At 43.3% G+C, this 14563-nt stretch overlaps 1 protein-coding gene across 2 annotated transcripts in view; it reads left to right on the top strand.

The window, feature by feature from the left end:
- Positions 1 to 14563, top strand: part of METTL25 (methyltransferase like 25) — a gene marked incomplete at its 5' end in the record, with an annotated part of 51005 nt that overhangs the window by 26869 nt on the left and 9573 nt on the right. For both annotated transcript variants that reach the window (XM_083699257.1, XM_083699256.1), the window contains 4 exons: positions 1450 to 1544; positions 3014 to 3043; positions 5788 to 5861; positions 7757 to 7850. In XM_083699257.1, the coding sequence (XP_083555383.1) occupies positions 1450 to 1544; positions 3014 to 3043; positions 5788 to 5861; positions 7757 to 7850 (293 nt within the window). The remainder of the gene's footprint in view (positions 1 to 1449; positions 1545 to 3013; positions 3044 to 5787; positions 5862 to 7756; positions 7851 to 14563) is intronic.

The following is a 14563-nucleotide window of genomic DNA, read 5'->3' as shown; positions in this document are numbered from 1 at the left end:
ATAAGTGTATGTGCATGCGCACACAAACCACACATCACCATATGCTTACTATACATGCACAGTTGCACTTATACTACACATATTCCAGACATTCTGGCACACAGTGCTCTCTCGCTCTCTTTCTCACATACACACGCATGTGGTTTCACATGCGCACAGTCAGCATTTCCCACTCCTAAGCCAGGGTGAGGTATCTGGAAACAGTGCCTTGTCTTTATGAAAGAGCAGGCAGAGGGCTTTATCTGTGATCTCAGTGCTGTGGGGTTTAGAGCCAAGATCTGTTTGCTTGCTTTCAACTGGGAAATAGAGCTTGGTGGGCCAGATGTATCCCCTGAGCGGCAGATTAGACATCCCCACCCTAAACAATAATATCAAAGGAGCTGTGCTCTAATGGCATTGTTAGTAAGTAGTTAAGTGCACCTGAGCATATATTTTTTTTGAATTTTCTTCTAAATGTTCCATTAAAAATCTTTTATTTTCTTGAATGTGTACGCATCAATATATATTGAGCCAGCGCTTAGACGCTTGCCTCGATTTCCTCCCTTCTGTGGCCAACTTATTGATTTGTCTCCAGCAGTCCCTCTCTCGCATCTGTTTATCATGAACACTCCTGTTTCTTACCCAGTCTTGCTCAGCTGCCCAATTTTTTTTCCATTTTGTGAGCCCACAAGACTCTCGCACCATGCAGTTGTACAGATAACTGTCTCATGTGAGAACCAGAGGTGATGGTGTTTAACCTTATGTAAACGGCTAATTATTAAGTTAAAAGTGGAACAGTGCCAGTTGGAGCTGAAGGCTTTTGTTTTCACCAGGGCTGAAGAAGACCAAACAGAAACTCATGCCTGTGTTAGTTGTTGGCAAATGATCAGATAGATAATCACGTGTTAGCACACATCTGGGGTTCTCAAACTCCTTGATCTCATACACATAAGTAATAGTTTCTCAATGAGGACGGCTAGTCTCCACCAAGGCTTCCTTTTTCTGTGCATGTGCAGTGAGTATGTGCTCATTGCTTAATCACCAGAAGCGCAAAGCAAATCACATAGTTCGGAGACGATGTGGAGAATACCAGCTGAAATGAGATTCTTGGCAATGCACCTAATATATTAAAACAACAACCATCATTTTAGGTTAGTATGCTGAAATCTTATTATAAATTGTCTGTGCTGCACAATGTAAATGATGCATCAGGGTTGTTGTGTTTTTTTAGAGGATCCTATTACATGAGGGATTTAATTTAGAATGGAAATAATAGCTTACCTTGAGAAAATACAAGGATTTTTAGATGTAGGCCCTTAGGCTAATGGTATTCACCAGGTAAGATATCTCTCTCAAACTGCTGTTTTGCGTTGTTAAACTAGGTAGCTTTTAAAAATCCCTTTCAATGCTCTAGTGTATTCTCAACAGCCTATTTACACTGTTTCTGTATTGTTTCTCTTTCTTTTGCAGATGTCCTTCACGGAACACTGGGTTTTCCCATGAGCCGGTATTTAAAGGAAGAGGGCTGGTTCTGTGGTCGCAATGCCAGAATGGCAGCCTGTTTGGTACAATTTCTTTCCCCACCCCCCAAAATGTATCTACATGCAGACCTGCATTTGTCTCTTAAATATCAGGCAGTGCAGAATAACCCCATTAGTGGTGTATTCATGGTCAGTTAGTGGGCCCATGTGAAAATTTGGGCACAGCTTGGTTGCTTTGAGCTCAGGTGAGATGTGGCACAGAGCAGAAGGTCCTGACAGTTGTCTAAAGGGCAGAAATCCATGGCAGCCCCATCGCTGATTTCACTAGTCTTTGTTGGATATCACAACTAAGCATAGCAAAAATGACTGCCTGGCTACAAAGTCAATCCCTTTTTAACAAGATAGCTTTACGTGCAATGTTTCTTCAGTTCAAATGCACCATCTCATGACATGGTGAGATGGCATAACATGCATTCAATTTCTAGGGACATTTATCTTGGATGACCACTGTGTTGTGTCTTCAATCTCCCCACCATCTCCTCCTTTCTTAACCTACTAAAATTTCAATTTACGTGCTTTTGATATTCTCACAGATGCTAGCTGCGAATTAAACTGGGTTAGCAGAGTCTGCCATGTGCCAAGCAGGTCTGAATATTAGAACTGCTCCCTGCTTCTGGCTGCAGTGCTAGTCCAATCCCAAGCAACATATCTTTACTTTGAACCAAATGTGCATTTGATCCTTGTGTGATCTTCTTATGAACCTCAGTCTTTGTCCCTTTCGACTTGCTAAGCCTCTGTCTCAGTTTGCATAATCCCTTTAAACATATTCAGACAGATTTAGCTTCCCCTAGTATCTTAGCCTGCTTTTCTTCAACAGGCTGAGGATGGTCTACATCCCTTTTCTCCTCCTATCACTTTGCTCCACACTCTCCTCCCCCACCTTGCTACTTAACTTATTTACTGGGTGCCTAATCAGGGAAGCTATGTTTACTTCTGTTTTTCCTGTGCGCAAAAAAATATGACCAGCATGTGTAAGCAGCATGGCTGTTTTGCTTAGGCTTGTTCCTGCTTGTGAATGTAGCACTAAACCATGGTTTATCATTACGTGTGAACCAGCCCTTTGCATTTAAAGTTTTTATTCAGTGTATGTGTTAATAGAAGGGATATTTCTAATTTTTTTGTAGAATTGAATTTGTATCCCAACAGTTCTTTAAAGTCTTCTCCATTTCCATTTCATAGTTTTCAGGCATACCTGATAATCCATTACCATTTTAGGTGCAATGTAGACTAAAATGAAGTGTCCATCAAATTCAGCTTTTTAATTAAAAATGTACAGCCAAGTATCATCTCAGATATTTGCAGAAATATATTTATACGTTTCATTGTAATTGTGAATCCTGTGATTACATTCTTAAATAACATGTTATAGATGCAAGCACACACATTTCTGTCATATATTCTGTTATTCCCCCACCCCTTTAATGAAGTATGTTTATGATATGTTCAGATTAAAGAATAAACACATCAGTATTTTTCTCTTTTTCTCTTTGAAGGCTCTGGAACGAGTTGCTGTTGGCCAAGTGGTGAGTAATGTTGTGTATTTAACCCTTCAGATGACAAAGCTGTTTTCTCACTTTGAATACTTTGAATACATGACCTTGTGCTGAACTTCTCGTTTGCTGGAATTGGAGAGTTAGCAAACAGCAAAGCTTGAATTGGAGGCAGATTGATATTCTGCATCAGCACCATGAAATTGCACTTTTATTGCCTGGTCTTCATGGAGCAATGATAAAACATAATTTTCTCCAGTTAATTAAGAGTGATTTAAATAGCAAGAGCATACATTAAAAGTACTCTGAATGTCTTGCATTTCATTCCACTATCAGCCTCTTTCATTGTAGTAGCCTCATTTGAAGTCCAGAGACTACTGAATAACCGGGTTGAGGATTACAGTCTCATTGTAAACTGGTTTCTTTTCTGCCTCATGCAAATTTAAAATAAAATCTCTTTTTCCGAGTCCAAAGGTGTATCCATGGAAAATATGAAGTTAAATTGACCCTTTGACAATCCAACAAAAGCTTTTGACCTAATTGCAACCCGTTCTGCATTCAGTCCTCTCTTTCCAAAAGTTCATTTGGATTAAAGTTGCATCTGATGATACCCCTCTGCGTCAGTCTTGTCCCTGCTTGCTCATTGTTGCCGGCAGTGGAGCTCTTCCCAAGTAAAGCCTTCTGTTTTGTGGAACTGTGACTTAATCTTCGTCTGCTTAAAAACACGGCATGCTTTCTTAAAGAATGCATGATAAGACAGGACAGGCCAAAAACACTTTTAAGATTTACAGATGGCTGAAAGTGCACTCTCCGTGGAACACATTTTGTGACTCACATTTCATTATTGCGATGCGACTTATTATGGAATAGGTGTCAGTTGAGGTTGGTTTACACCGCCAGATTCTTCTATTTGCTTATATATTTGACCGTTTGGAAGTAGTAAACACAATACAGCTTGGACTCCTGGCTGCTAACTCTGATTACAGCTGCTTGGAAAAATCCCCTATCCATCATCATTACCACCTCTGCAACCTTTTGCCATGTGACTATGTATTCTTTATTGTTATCATTTATTACATATGTATCTTGCCTTCTCTCAAGGTGGTAGACAATAATACAAATGCAATAAAACAGCAATAGCATACAAGTACATATAGAGAGAGTAAGTTAAACATCAATAAAAGCAACCAGTGAAAACCCACTACAGCATATTTACATATCAATTTATGGGCCAAATGTCTGTCTAAATAAAAATGTCTTTGCTGCCGGCAGAAGGTCATCAGAGACTGAGCTCGCCAGGCCTCTCTTGATAAAGAGTTCCAGAGCCGGGGAGCAGCCAAATGTGCTTTCAATGCTGGCAGGCTAGAAAGAAAGGCCTTTCTCAAGGATCTTAAAACCTGGGTGGGCTTGTATGGGAGATGATGCCTTTCAGTTAACCTGGTCCCAAGTCATATAAGGCTTTGAAGGTCATAACCAGCACTTTGAACTGTGCCCAGAAAACACGTGCTTGTGTACATTTGTGGGGGGAAATTTGGCAATTTAAGCTGGCTCATTGCGTTTACGGAACAATGGAGACCTGCTTAGTGAAGAAATTGTATTTAGCTGGGCATCTCACAGTGTTCTTTTCTTTCAGAATCTTACACCAGTATCTTTTCTAGTAATGTAGTCAGCGTTCATAAACCTTTTTTAAAAGAGACTATCATGCCTTTCCACTTTCAGTTTTTACAGTTGGGTAGCTGCCCTTATTTTCTTACAATGTATTGCTGCAAGTCCAGATTCTTCCGTAAGAATTATATATTACTGAAATCTTAGTTTATGGGCAAATATTAGAGTAACATAAAGCCAGATTGTACATCATGCAATTAATTTTCTGACATTTAACTAGAAACACAGTGGTCAGATTGAAATGGCTTCCTAACGTGGGCCAGTGAACCATCAGTGAATTTTCTCTTCAATATTAGTTATATACAACTGGAGATATAAACATGGGGAAGTATTGGAAGGATTAGCTTTGATTTATTACAAATTCTTGGTTCTGGCAAGGCACTCAATATTCTTTGTTTTCAAATCTCCATCTAAATTCCTTTTGTGGATACTTTAAATCATTACAGCGCCATTTATCATCCCTTTTGGTATATGTACACAAGCCGCATGACTGTTCAGCACACCAGATTTTCAGACCAGTGTGTCCCTGCTGCAAAGCCGTTAGCCCAGTGGAGTTTACACAGGGGATAAATTTGGCCGTGCATTTTAGAGAGGTGCAAGTATTGCCTCTTCTTATGTAAACACATAGTTCATTCTTAAAGGTATGAAGCTCTTCAACACATTGCACTGTTTGTAGAAGCACAGGAGTTTCTGTGTGTATCGGGGAAAGAAGATGAAGTTGTTAGGGGGTAGAAAGCGCATTGAAAACTTGCGAAATGTTTTCCCTCTGACTTTAGAGAACCAAATTAATCCTAAATGGGTACATTTCTGCAGTAAAACCAACATAACAAATAGCATAATTTGGCCTGTGGGGCTTACTGTTTTCCTCTAGCCTGCTCCTCAGCCCCATTCAGTGCTTGCTGTTTCCTGTGTTTATTTTTTCCAACAATTATGGTTACATCGTTACATTTCTAAAGAACAACACTTTAACTTGGGAACAAGAGACATACTAGTAACACTAGGTGGAATGAACAGAAACCAGTAATTAGTTGAAGACAGCCAACTGTTTTCGTTGTTCTAGTTGCGGTGTCTGGTTCCAACTTAATGCCCTGCTGTTATTTGATTCCTTGCAGCTGCCTACAGAATCCTTGTTTTATCGAGCTGTCCTCCAGGTTATTGTAGAAGAATTTTATGGAGTCAAAAGAAGGTAGTATGCTATAATTTCATATCGTTAAGGAAGAACAACTTTTGCCTCCTTTTTTTACTCGCGGTGGTGGCGAAACCTGAGAAGAATGCATGTATTGAAAGAGCAGCAACTCTTTCATAGATAGCTCACAGTATCTCTTTGACTGTGGGTCTGTAAATCTGAATGAAGGTAAAGGTAAAGGGAGCCCTGACCATTAGGTCCAGTCGCGGATGACTCTGGGGTTGTGGCACTCATCTCACTTTACTGGCCAAGGGAGCCGATGTACAACTTCCAGGTCATGTGGCCAGCATGACTAAGCCACTTCTGGCGAACCAGAGCAGTGCACGGAAACACCGTTTACCTTCCTGCTGGAGCGGTACCTATTTATCTACTTGCACTGCATGCTTTCGAACTGCTAGGTTGGCAGGAGCTGGGACCGAGCAACGGGAGCTCACGGGGATTTGAACCTCCGACCTTCTGATCGGCAAGCCCTAGGCTTGTGTTTTAACCCACAGTGCCACCTGCGCTGAATAGGACTCTGCAAAGTTCTACCGCGAGCAAGTTGAACCTGTAAATTCTTTATGTTTTAATTAAGTTGATCGTTCAGAAGGAACTGGTGAATTATGTGGTGTCTTGATTTTTAACAAAGCTTGGCAAATGTAGCCAAATTATTCTTGAAAATGGTTTATGTAACCATGCTTGAAAAGCAGCTGAAGTCAAACAAAAGAGTGAATAATGATGCCTACCACGAGCCATTATTAATCATTCATATAGCGTTTCAACTGTAGTAAATGCTTAATATTTACTGTTCAGCTTCTCAGTTGTAAGGCAAGTCATTATCATTACAAAGTGTTGAGTTTGAGAGAATGTGACTTCCCCAAGACTTTTCGTGGTTGACATAGGCATCAAACATAGGTCTTCACTTCTACCTGTTGATTCAAACATTTCTTGCTGGAGATACTCTGTTTCAAGCTATCCACCCCCTCCCTGTGCACCTTATATATTGTCTACATCAGTGTTCTTCAACTTTGGGGTCATCAGATCTTGTTGGACTGCAGTTTATATCTCTGATCCCTGACTAAGCTGGATAGGGATGATGGGCCTTGTAGTCCAAGAACATCTGATGAACCCAAGCTTGAAGGAACACTGGTCTACATGATACAACTATGGGCTGTATAATACAGTCGTACCTTGGATCCCAAATGCCTTGCAGTCAAAATGTTTTGGCTCCCGAATGCCCCAAACCCGAATGCCCCAAAGTGAGTGTTCCGGTTTGTGAACATTCTTTGGAACCCGAACGTCCGATGCAGCTTCTGATTGACTGCAGGAGCTTCCTGTAGCCAATCGGAAGCCGCACCTTGGTTTTGGAAGTCAAACAGACTTCTGGAACAGATTCTGTTCAACTTCCAAGGTACCACTGTATTTGTTTAGTCGCTTAGTCGTGTCCGACTCTTCGTGACCCCATGGACCAGAGCACGCCAGGCCCTCCTATATAGGGCTGTATAATATCTTCTTTAACATGCAAGGATAAGTACTTTAGTTAATACAAATGCATTTGGAATCATCGCTCAGTTGGTAGAACACAAGACACTGAATCTCAGGGTTGTGGGTTTGAGCCCTATATTGGGCAAAATATCCCTGCATGGCAGGGGGTTGGAGTGGATGACCCTTTGTGGTCCCTTCCAGCTCTACAATTCTATTATCTATGATCTACTGGCATCTCCAGTCTTCTGTGATCTATGATCTGTATTCCCGATGAAGTTGAAAAGGAAACTTGAATAAATATAAAACAGTATTTTATGTATTTCATTATTTTGTTAGGTCATTCATGCTTTCTGTTAATGCTCTCTGTGGAATGACAATATATAGCCTTCTAATGCAACAAGAACAAAAATATGTCCTATTTATCATTTCAGTGATTGTAATATTGGGAAAGTATATTCTAAATCATCTTCCTTCTTGGATTATGCTCGAAAAGCTTTTAAAAAGCTTGAACTCGATGAGTCAGAGGTAAGTAGCTGATTACTCAATACATGCAATTCACCTTCATAGATGACAGTTTATTTCAGTGGGTTGTTTGCTAGTGGAAGTTCTGCTGCTGAAATCTGAAAGCTTATGTTGTCTTGACAGTTGCTGAAATGCATATCTACTGTAGATTTGTCTTAAGTTACACATACCTATCAGTTCCAAATTGTTGCAAGCAAGTGGATTTTATTCCACTCTTCCAATTTAATTTCCTGTAATTGATAAAAAGCAAAAAATTACAAATCAGTGATAGTGGAATAGCAGGAATTGCATATGCCAAGAGCAATTATTATTATTATTATTATTATTATTATTATTATTATTATTATTATTATTATTATCATCATCTTCCCCACCCATCTGGCTCAGTTTCCCCAGCCAATCTGGGCCGCTTTCAACAGAACATTTAAAACAGAATAAAACTTCAAGCATTTAAAAACTTCTCTAAACAGAGAAGGATTCCTTCTCACTCTTCGGACACAACATCCTCCCTGTAAATATTAAATAGTGCTAAAGAGAATTATTTGGATTTTTTTTCTGAAGTAGGGCCTTGCGTAATATACTAAGGGATTTTTCTGTATGTGTAATAAATAATATATATATGAATTCATGCATGTGGTAGAAATTCCGTTTATGTCTCTATTCCCAGGGAAATGGAGACCGCAGTCCTGTGCACACTTGCTAGTGAATAAGTCCCATTGAAATAAATGGGGATAGTGTCCGAATGAACATGTGTTGGATTTCACAGCACATGTTCAATAGATATGCTTTGAGTAGGGTTTTTTTTATTAAAAATATATATCACTAAATTAGCAATATTGGTTTTGTCAGTAAAATTTGATGTTTTCCAGAACATTTTATATTGGGAAGTTTTTTTCTCCCCTCATATGTGGGAAGACTCACAGATTATTCTGTTTACTGAATTGCATTTTCAGTTTCTTGCCCTTTTTTGACATCATCTGGAACTTATTGCTACATTTATTGGATATAATGTGTGTTTGTTATTTATGGTGTTTTCTTTTTAACAAGCTTATATTTCTAAAGAAAACCTGCAAGAGCCCTTGTTCTAATGCGTTGACATTGGTGTTACTTCAGGCAGAAATCAAGTGCCTGTGATCTAAAGATCTCTTCAGACTAAGCAATTTGGATTGAAGCCCATTTAATTTCAATAGAGGAAGTTACTTTAAAAATTGAGAATTAGTTAAAAAAGAAACTTAACACAAACAACTATGAGGTTATTAGAAAAACGCTGTAAGCAAGGCTCAAATGGATCCTGGGTCACAAATTCCAAACTGTACAGCATTTCCCAGGATATGTGAACATGGTTACATAGCAAATTAACAGAAAGTAACCTTTGGACAAAAGTGGATAAGATTAGTACCTAATGATTTGCTACTTTTACATTTCTCAATAAGAAATGTCATATCTTGTCACCACTATTTTCTTCTGTCCTTCAGCCTCTCTTTTTGAGAAGTTCAGACATAGATACCTATCTTACATTTTCTGTAGAAAATACAGGTACAAAGAATTAATTCAGTTTCTGTGTAGCCTCTTACCCCCCCCCCTTTAACACACCTTATCATTCAACAGTCCAAGCTCCTCCTTATCCTGTTTCTCTCTTCTCCTTTAGCTCAAACAAGAGTGCAGGCGCTGTCTTAAACCCTTTCCTAAAGCCTCTTTGAAGTAGCTCTCACACGTGAGCTGCTTCAAGTAACACTTTTGCACATGGCTTTAATACCCACTCAGCTGATGTGCAGGGATTAAATCCTGCTGCCTTGGCTGTGCAATCTTGTTCCCTGCTGGGAATAGGGCGGCACAGCCAAGGCAGAATTACTGTATTTTTCGCCCTATAGGACGCACTTTTTCCGCTCCAAAAGTGAAGGGGAAAAGTGTGTGCGTCCTATGGGGCAAATGCAGCCTTCAGGAAGCTATCCACAAGCCTTGGGAGCCCAGTGCGACTTCCCGCCGGGCTCCCAAGGCTTGCAGACAGCAGCCTGCAGCTCGAAACCCGGGGAGCGTGCCCCGGGCTTCGGGCAGATATCCGCAAGCCTTGGCAGCCCGCCGCGACTTCCCACCGGGCTCCCTAGGCTTGCGGATAGCAACCTGCTTCCCGAAGCCTGGAGCGCGCTGAGCAGCACTCCCCGGGCTTCGGGCAGATATCCACAAGCCTGGGGAGACCGGCGGGAGTTCCCGCGGGTCCCAAGGCTTGCGGATAGCAGCCTGTTCTGGGGGCTGGGGTCGGGGGAAGCTCGGGCTTCCCCCACCCCATCCCCGCGCCTGGGGGGGGGGGAATAATTTTTTCTTGTATTTATTTCCCCTTCCAAAAAACCTAGGTGCACCCTATAGGGCGAAAAATACGGTAAACTTTGTCTTCCCACCCACCAGCTGATTATAACTAGTGACATTGGCTGATGGGCATGGTTTGGAGAAAGTGGCCTCACAGACCACATCAGAGCCTCTGGCAGGGTTAGTCTTTGGTCTATGTTCTCCTTTAAAGTCAAGCACTTCGGCTCAGTTGTCTTGGTTCAGAGACTCTAGTTTTAGCATACAAACACATCCACTCTGAGTATAATCCCACCTGGAAATGCCAGGGGATTTAAACTGGGACCTACTACATGAAACTTCTACCCCTGGGACCTTCTGCTCCTGGGTTGTGACTCTTCCCAAAGGCCCAATATTATGGTTCTCTCCTTGGGCTCTCTCCCATTATGGAAGCCATGTCGTACTGTATGCTCATTTCCCAGTTCTACCTCATCCCTTTTTGGGTGATCAGAAATATATTCACCCTCATTCACTCGAGATAATTTGTCCTGATGAACTGAATGCTTTCCAACTTCAAACAGCTGCACCCCAAGGGTTAATTTTAAAAGCTGCTCTGCAACCTTTTTGATGTTAAGTACCATCAGTGCCAACCTAGCAGTTCAAAAGCACAGCAAAGTGCAAGTAGATAAATAGGTACCGCTCCGGCAGGAAGGTAAATGGCGTTTCTGTGTGCTGCTCTCGTTTCGCCAGAAGCGGCTTAGTCATGCTGGCCACATGACCTGGAAAAACTGTCTGCGGAAGCAGACGAACGCTGGCTCCCTCGGCCTGTAAAGCGAGATGAGTGCCGCAACCCCAGAGTCGTTTGCGAATGGACTTAATTGTCAGGGGTCCCTTTACCATCAGTGTGGTTCTGCTCTGGTTTGAGGAGAGCTTCTCACTATTTGAAGAGCTGACTTGTCACAAAACACCCCCCAGGGACTAAGAATCCACATCCCTTATCTGCATACCTCTGTATAAACCACGCATGAGACCTCTCAACTCAGCCTACCTAGCTGGCCCCACTTGTGAAACAGAAAGCATCTCACCAAAAGCTGGCTTGCGGGTCCTGGTTTTCCTATGTAGAAAACTACATTTTGTTTCCAGGAATTTCACCACTGTTGTTTACTCATCCTACCAGGCTGTCTAGTCAAAGCATTGGCAACCTTCACACCAGGCAGGCTAGTTAGCATGCAGCCCAGACACCTGTCAAACATCTCTTTGCGCTTCTAAGGAGTGAATCACGCACTACTAAGACACACACACACCCCAATCCCTGGAGGTGTGTCCTCAGTGTGAGAGGATATCAGTTAGTCCCCCAAAGAATGAGTCAGCCTTAAGGCATCACTTTTCTTTTTCTTGGAGTGACACCCTCTTTCCTTGAGGACCTCATTCTTCATGACAGCAAAGAAGCTGTCAAGTGAGCCACAGAAGCTCTTGGGACATTAAATTACAAGCCTGAGCACGCAAGCAAGGCAAGGAATGTGGGGGAATTGCCCTTCTCCCATTATCTCCTTGCTTGGAGAAGTAGCAGGTGCCTTCATTAGGCACATTGTGTTGATCTAGTTGTTCATCCCAACTAGAGGTTGTCTCGTTTACTTCAGTGTCAAGGAATTCAGAGTTCTTTGTTAATGTATCCAGAACTGATGAACCAGAAAGAAGTTTTGTAGATTTGATAGGTGCCATTTGTTTTGGTGAGATATCTCTTTGATACATGCAATTTCAATCTTCTGCATTATTTATTCAGGAGTCTCACCAAGTTCAGTGGAACGTACCACCTTAGTGTGTGGGTGTGTTTAGTTTCGAAGCTGTTGAGGGGTTTGGTTTGCCATTCCTTATTAACTTGAGTTATAATGCAAATAGGTCATCCGAATCTTAAATTGTAACGAGCATTTCAGCAAGAACATTTACCAGCCAATTGTGGAAAGGAAGATATAGTCCTGCTGTCAAAACGGGATTATGAAAGGTTGCTGTTAAAACTGTATAAAGCTATGATGGGATAATGAGCTGCTTGTGCGTAAAAGCTTGATCCCTCTGGGGTTTGGCTGGTCACCCAAACCTAGGCACTAACGGAGCCCCCAAAGCATGACTCCGTCAGTCGCTGGTAGAATCCGACAGTGGGCGTCTACGGAACTTACTCCAACATAAAAGTTGTTTGACGGACATGCGCCTCCTGGACTCTCTGCGTGACAGCTTCCGGCGAGGGGTGGGGGTTGCTAAAGGGGGTCTTGTTACCTCCTCACTGTTCTCACTAGAAGTATCCCAGAGCCTCTCCCCCGATTCCCTTTCCGCTGGAACTCCTGCTCTCCCCCTACTGGTTCCTTCTTCTGCTGTAGAGTCTCTCCTATTCTCCTGGAGCCTCTCCACCACCTGTCCCTCCGATGGCAGTTCCCTGACATCCACCTCCCCCCAGGGCCCCCTTCACCCCCCCCCCCGCCTCCTCTCCCACTGGCGGTGAGGGCGGAAAGCCCCGGAAGGAACTCTCCTCGTCGTCCGAGGATTCAAACACTTCTAACCACGGCGTACCGTCTCTCTCCTCGTCTTCCTCTTCTTCGTCGGAGTCGGCTTCCTCACCCACCCCTGACTCTGGGAACCCTTCAAACTCCCCTTCCTCATCGGTGGTCCCAAAGTGTTCCCTTCTAAATCGTGCCACGGGTTGCGGGTTTTTTGGGAAACGCTGATGAAATGTTTCTATTAAAACCTCGTCCTTGACTAACTCTGCTGGTACCCAAGTGTTTTCCGACTCAACTTCCCCCTCCCATTCTACCAGATATTCCACCTGATTCCCCTTCCACCTGGAATCAATGATTCCTGCCACGTTCATGTCGCGTTCTCTCTCTTCTATCACGGGCGTTTGGGTGACCTCTCTCTCACGCTCCCCCCACTCACGTCCCTCTCGGTACGGCGACAGTAATGACCTGTGAAATACTGGGTGCAATTTCATGTGACTGGGCAGTCTGAGTTTGAATGTTACTGGGTTGACCTGCTGTATGACCTCAAAGGGTCCCAATCTTTTGGGTCTCAATTTCTTACTCCCTCCCTTGAACGGTAGTCCTTGGGTGGATAGCCACACCCGGTTTCCCACCCTTATAGTTTCACCTTCCCTCCTATTTCTGTCTGCTTGTTTCTTATATTCTTCTTTGGCTTTCTCTAAGTTAAGTTGAAGCTGACGGTGGATCGCTTCCATCTCTTCAAAAAAGTGTTCCGCCGCTGGCACGCTCCACCTCTCCCCTCCTTCTCCTGGAAATGCCCGGGGATGACACCCATAATTTGCCAGAAAAGGACTCATCCCTGTGGACACGTTCTCCGCGTTGTTGTAGGCAAATTCTGCCAGAGGTAACTTATCTACCCAATCATTTTCTCTGTCTTTTACATAACACCTCAGGTATTGTTGTAAAATCCCGTTTGCCCTTTCCGCTTGCCCATTTGTTTCTGGGTGCCGGGCAGTTGAGAAATTGAGTTCCACGTGCAGTAAGCTCATAAGTTTCCTCCAGAACCTGGAAGTAAACTATTTCCCTCTGTCGCTGACCACCCTCAAGGGGGCGCCATGCAACCTGAAAATATGCTCTACAAATAACTTGGCGGTTTCCTCCGCGGTGACCGCATGGGAACAGGCTATAAAATGACACATCTTAGTTAATAGATCTACCACCACCATGACAGCTGTTTTGCCCTTGGATTTTGGCAGGACCGTCATAAAATCTATGGATACTGCCTCCCATGGCCTTTCTGGTGTGGGTAAGGGTTGTAATAGCCCCGCTGGCGCCACCCTCTCCCCTTTCGCTCGCTGGCACCTGTCGCAACCCCTGACATATTCCCGTACGTCCTCCCTCACCTTGGGCCACCAAAACTCTCTGGTAACCAACCACATGGTTTTGTGCTGTCCAAAATGCCCCGCTGTGGGGCTGTCATGCAACTGCTTGAGTACTCTGCCCCTCAGTTCCCCATCTGGTATGTACAGTGCCCCTTTGTAATACAACGCCCCGTTCTTTTCTTCAAACCCCCCTGTGTTCTCCTCTGTCCTCCTGAGTTCTCTGAATTTCTCTTGGGCGTATTCATCGTTCTCAGTACCCTCTATCAGTTCCCTCTGCCCCACCAATGCCGCCCCACACACCCAGCGGTCTTCAGGGATTACATGCCTTGCCTCAGGCGCTCCCTCCCCCTCTAAGTACTCAGGTTTCCTGGAGAGAGCGTCCGCCCTCACGTTCTCGGAGCCTGGCACGTAACGAATCTCAAAGTGGAATTTGGAGAACTCCTGGGCCCATCTCACTTGTCTCTGGTTCAGCACTCGTGCTGTTCTCCAGTATTCCAGATTTTTGTGGTCAGTTCGGACTTGAACCTTGTGCTGCGCCCCAATCAGCAAGTGCCGCCATCTCCGGAATGCTTCATGAATGGCGAGC

The sequence above is a fragment of the Podarcis gaigeae genome (genome assembly GCF_964106915.1).
Source record: "Podarcis gaigeae genome assembly, chromosome: 10".
In the NCBI taxonomy this organism is placed as follows: domain Eukaryota; kingdom Metazoa; phylum Chordata; class Lepidosauria; order Squamata; family Lacertidae; genus Podarcis; species Podarcis gaigeae.
Note: the sequence above shows the minus strand (reverse complement) of the source record. Positions and strands in the feature narration are given on the sequence as shown.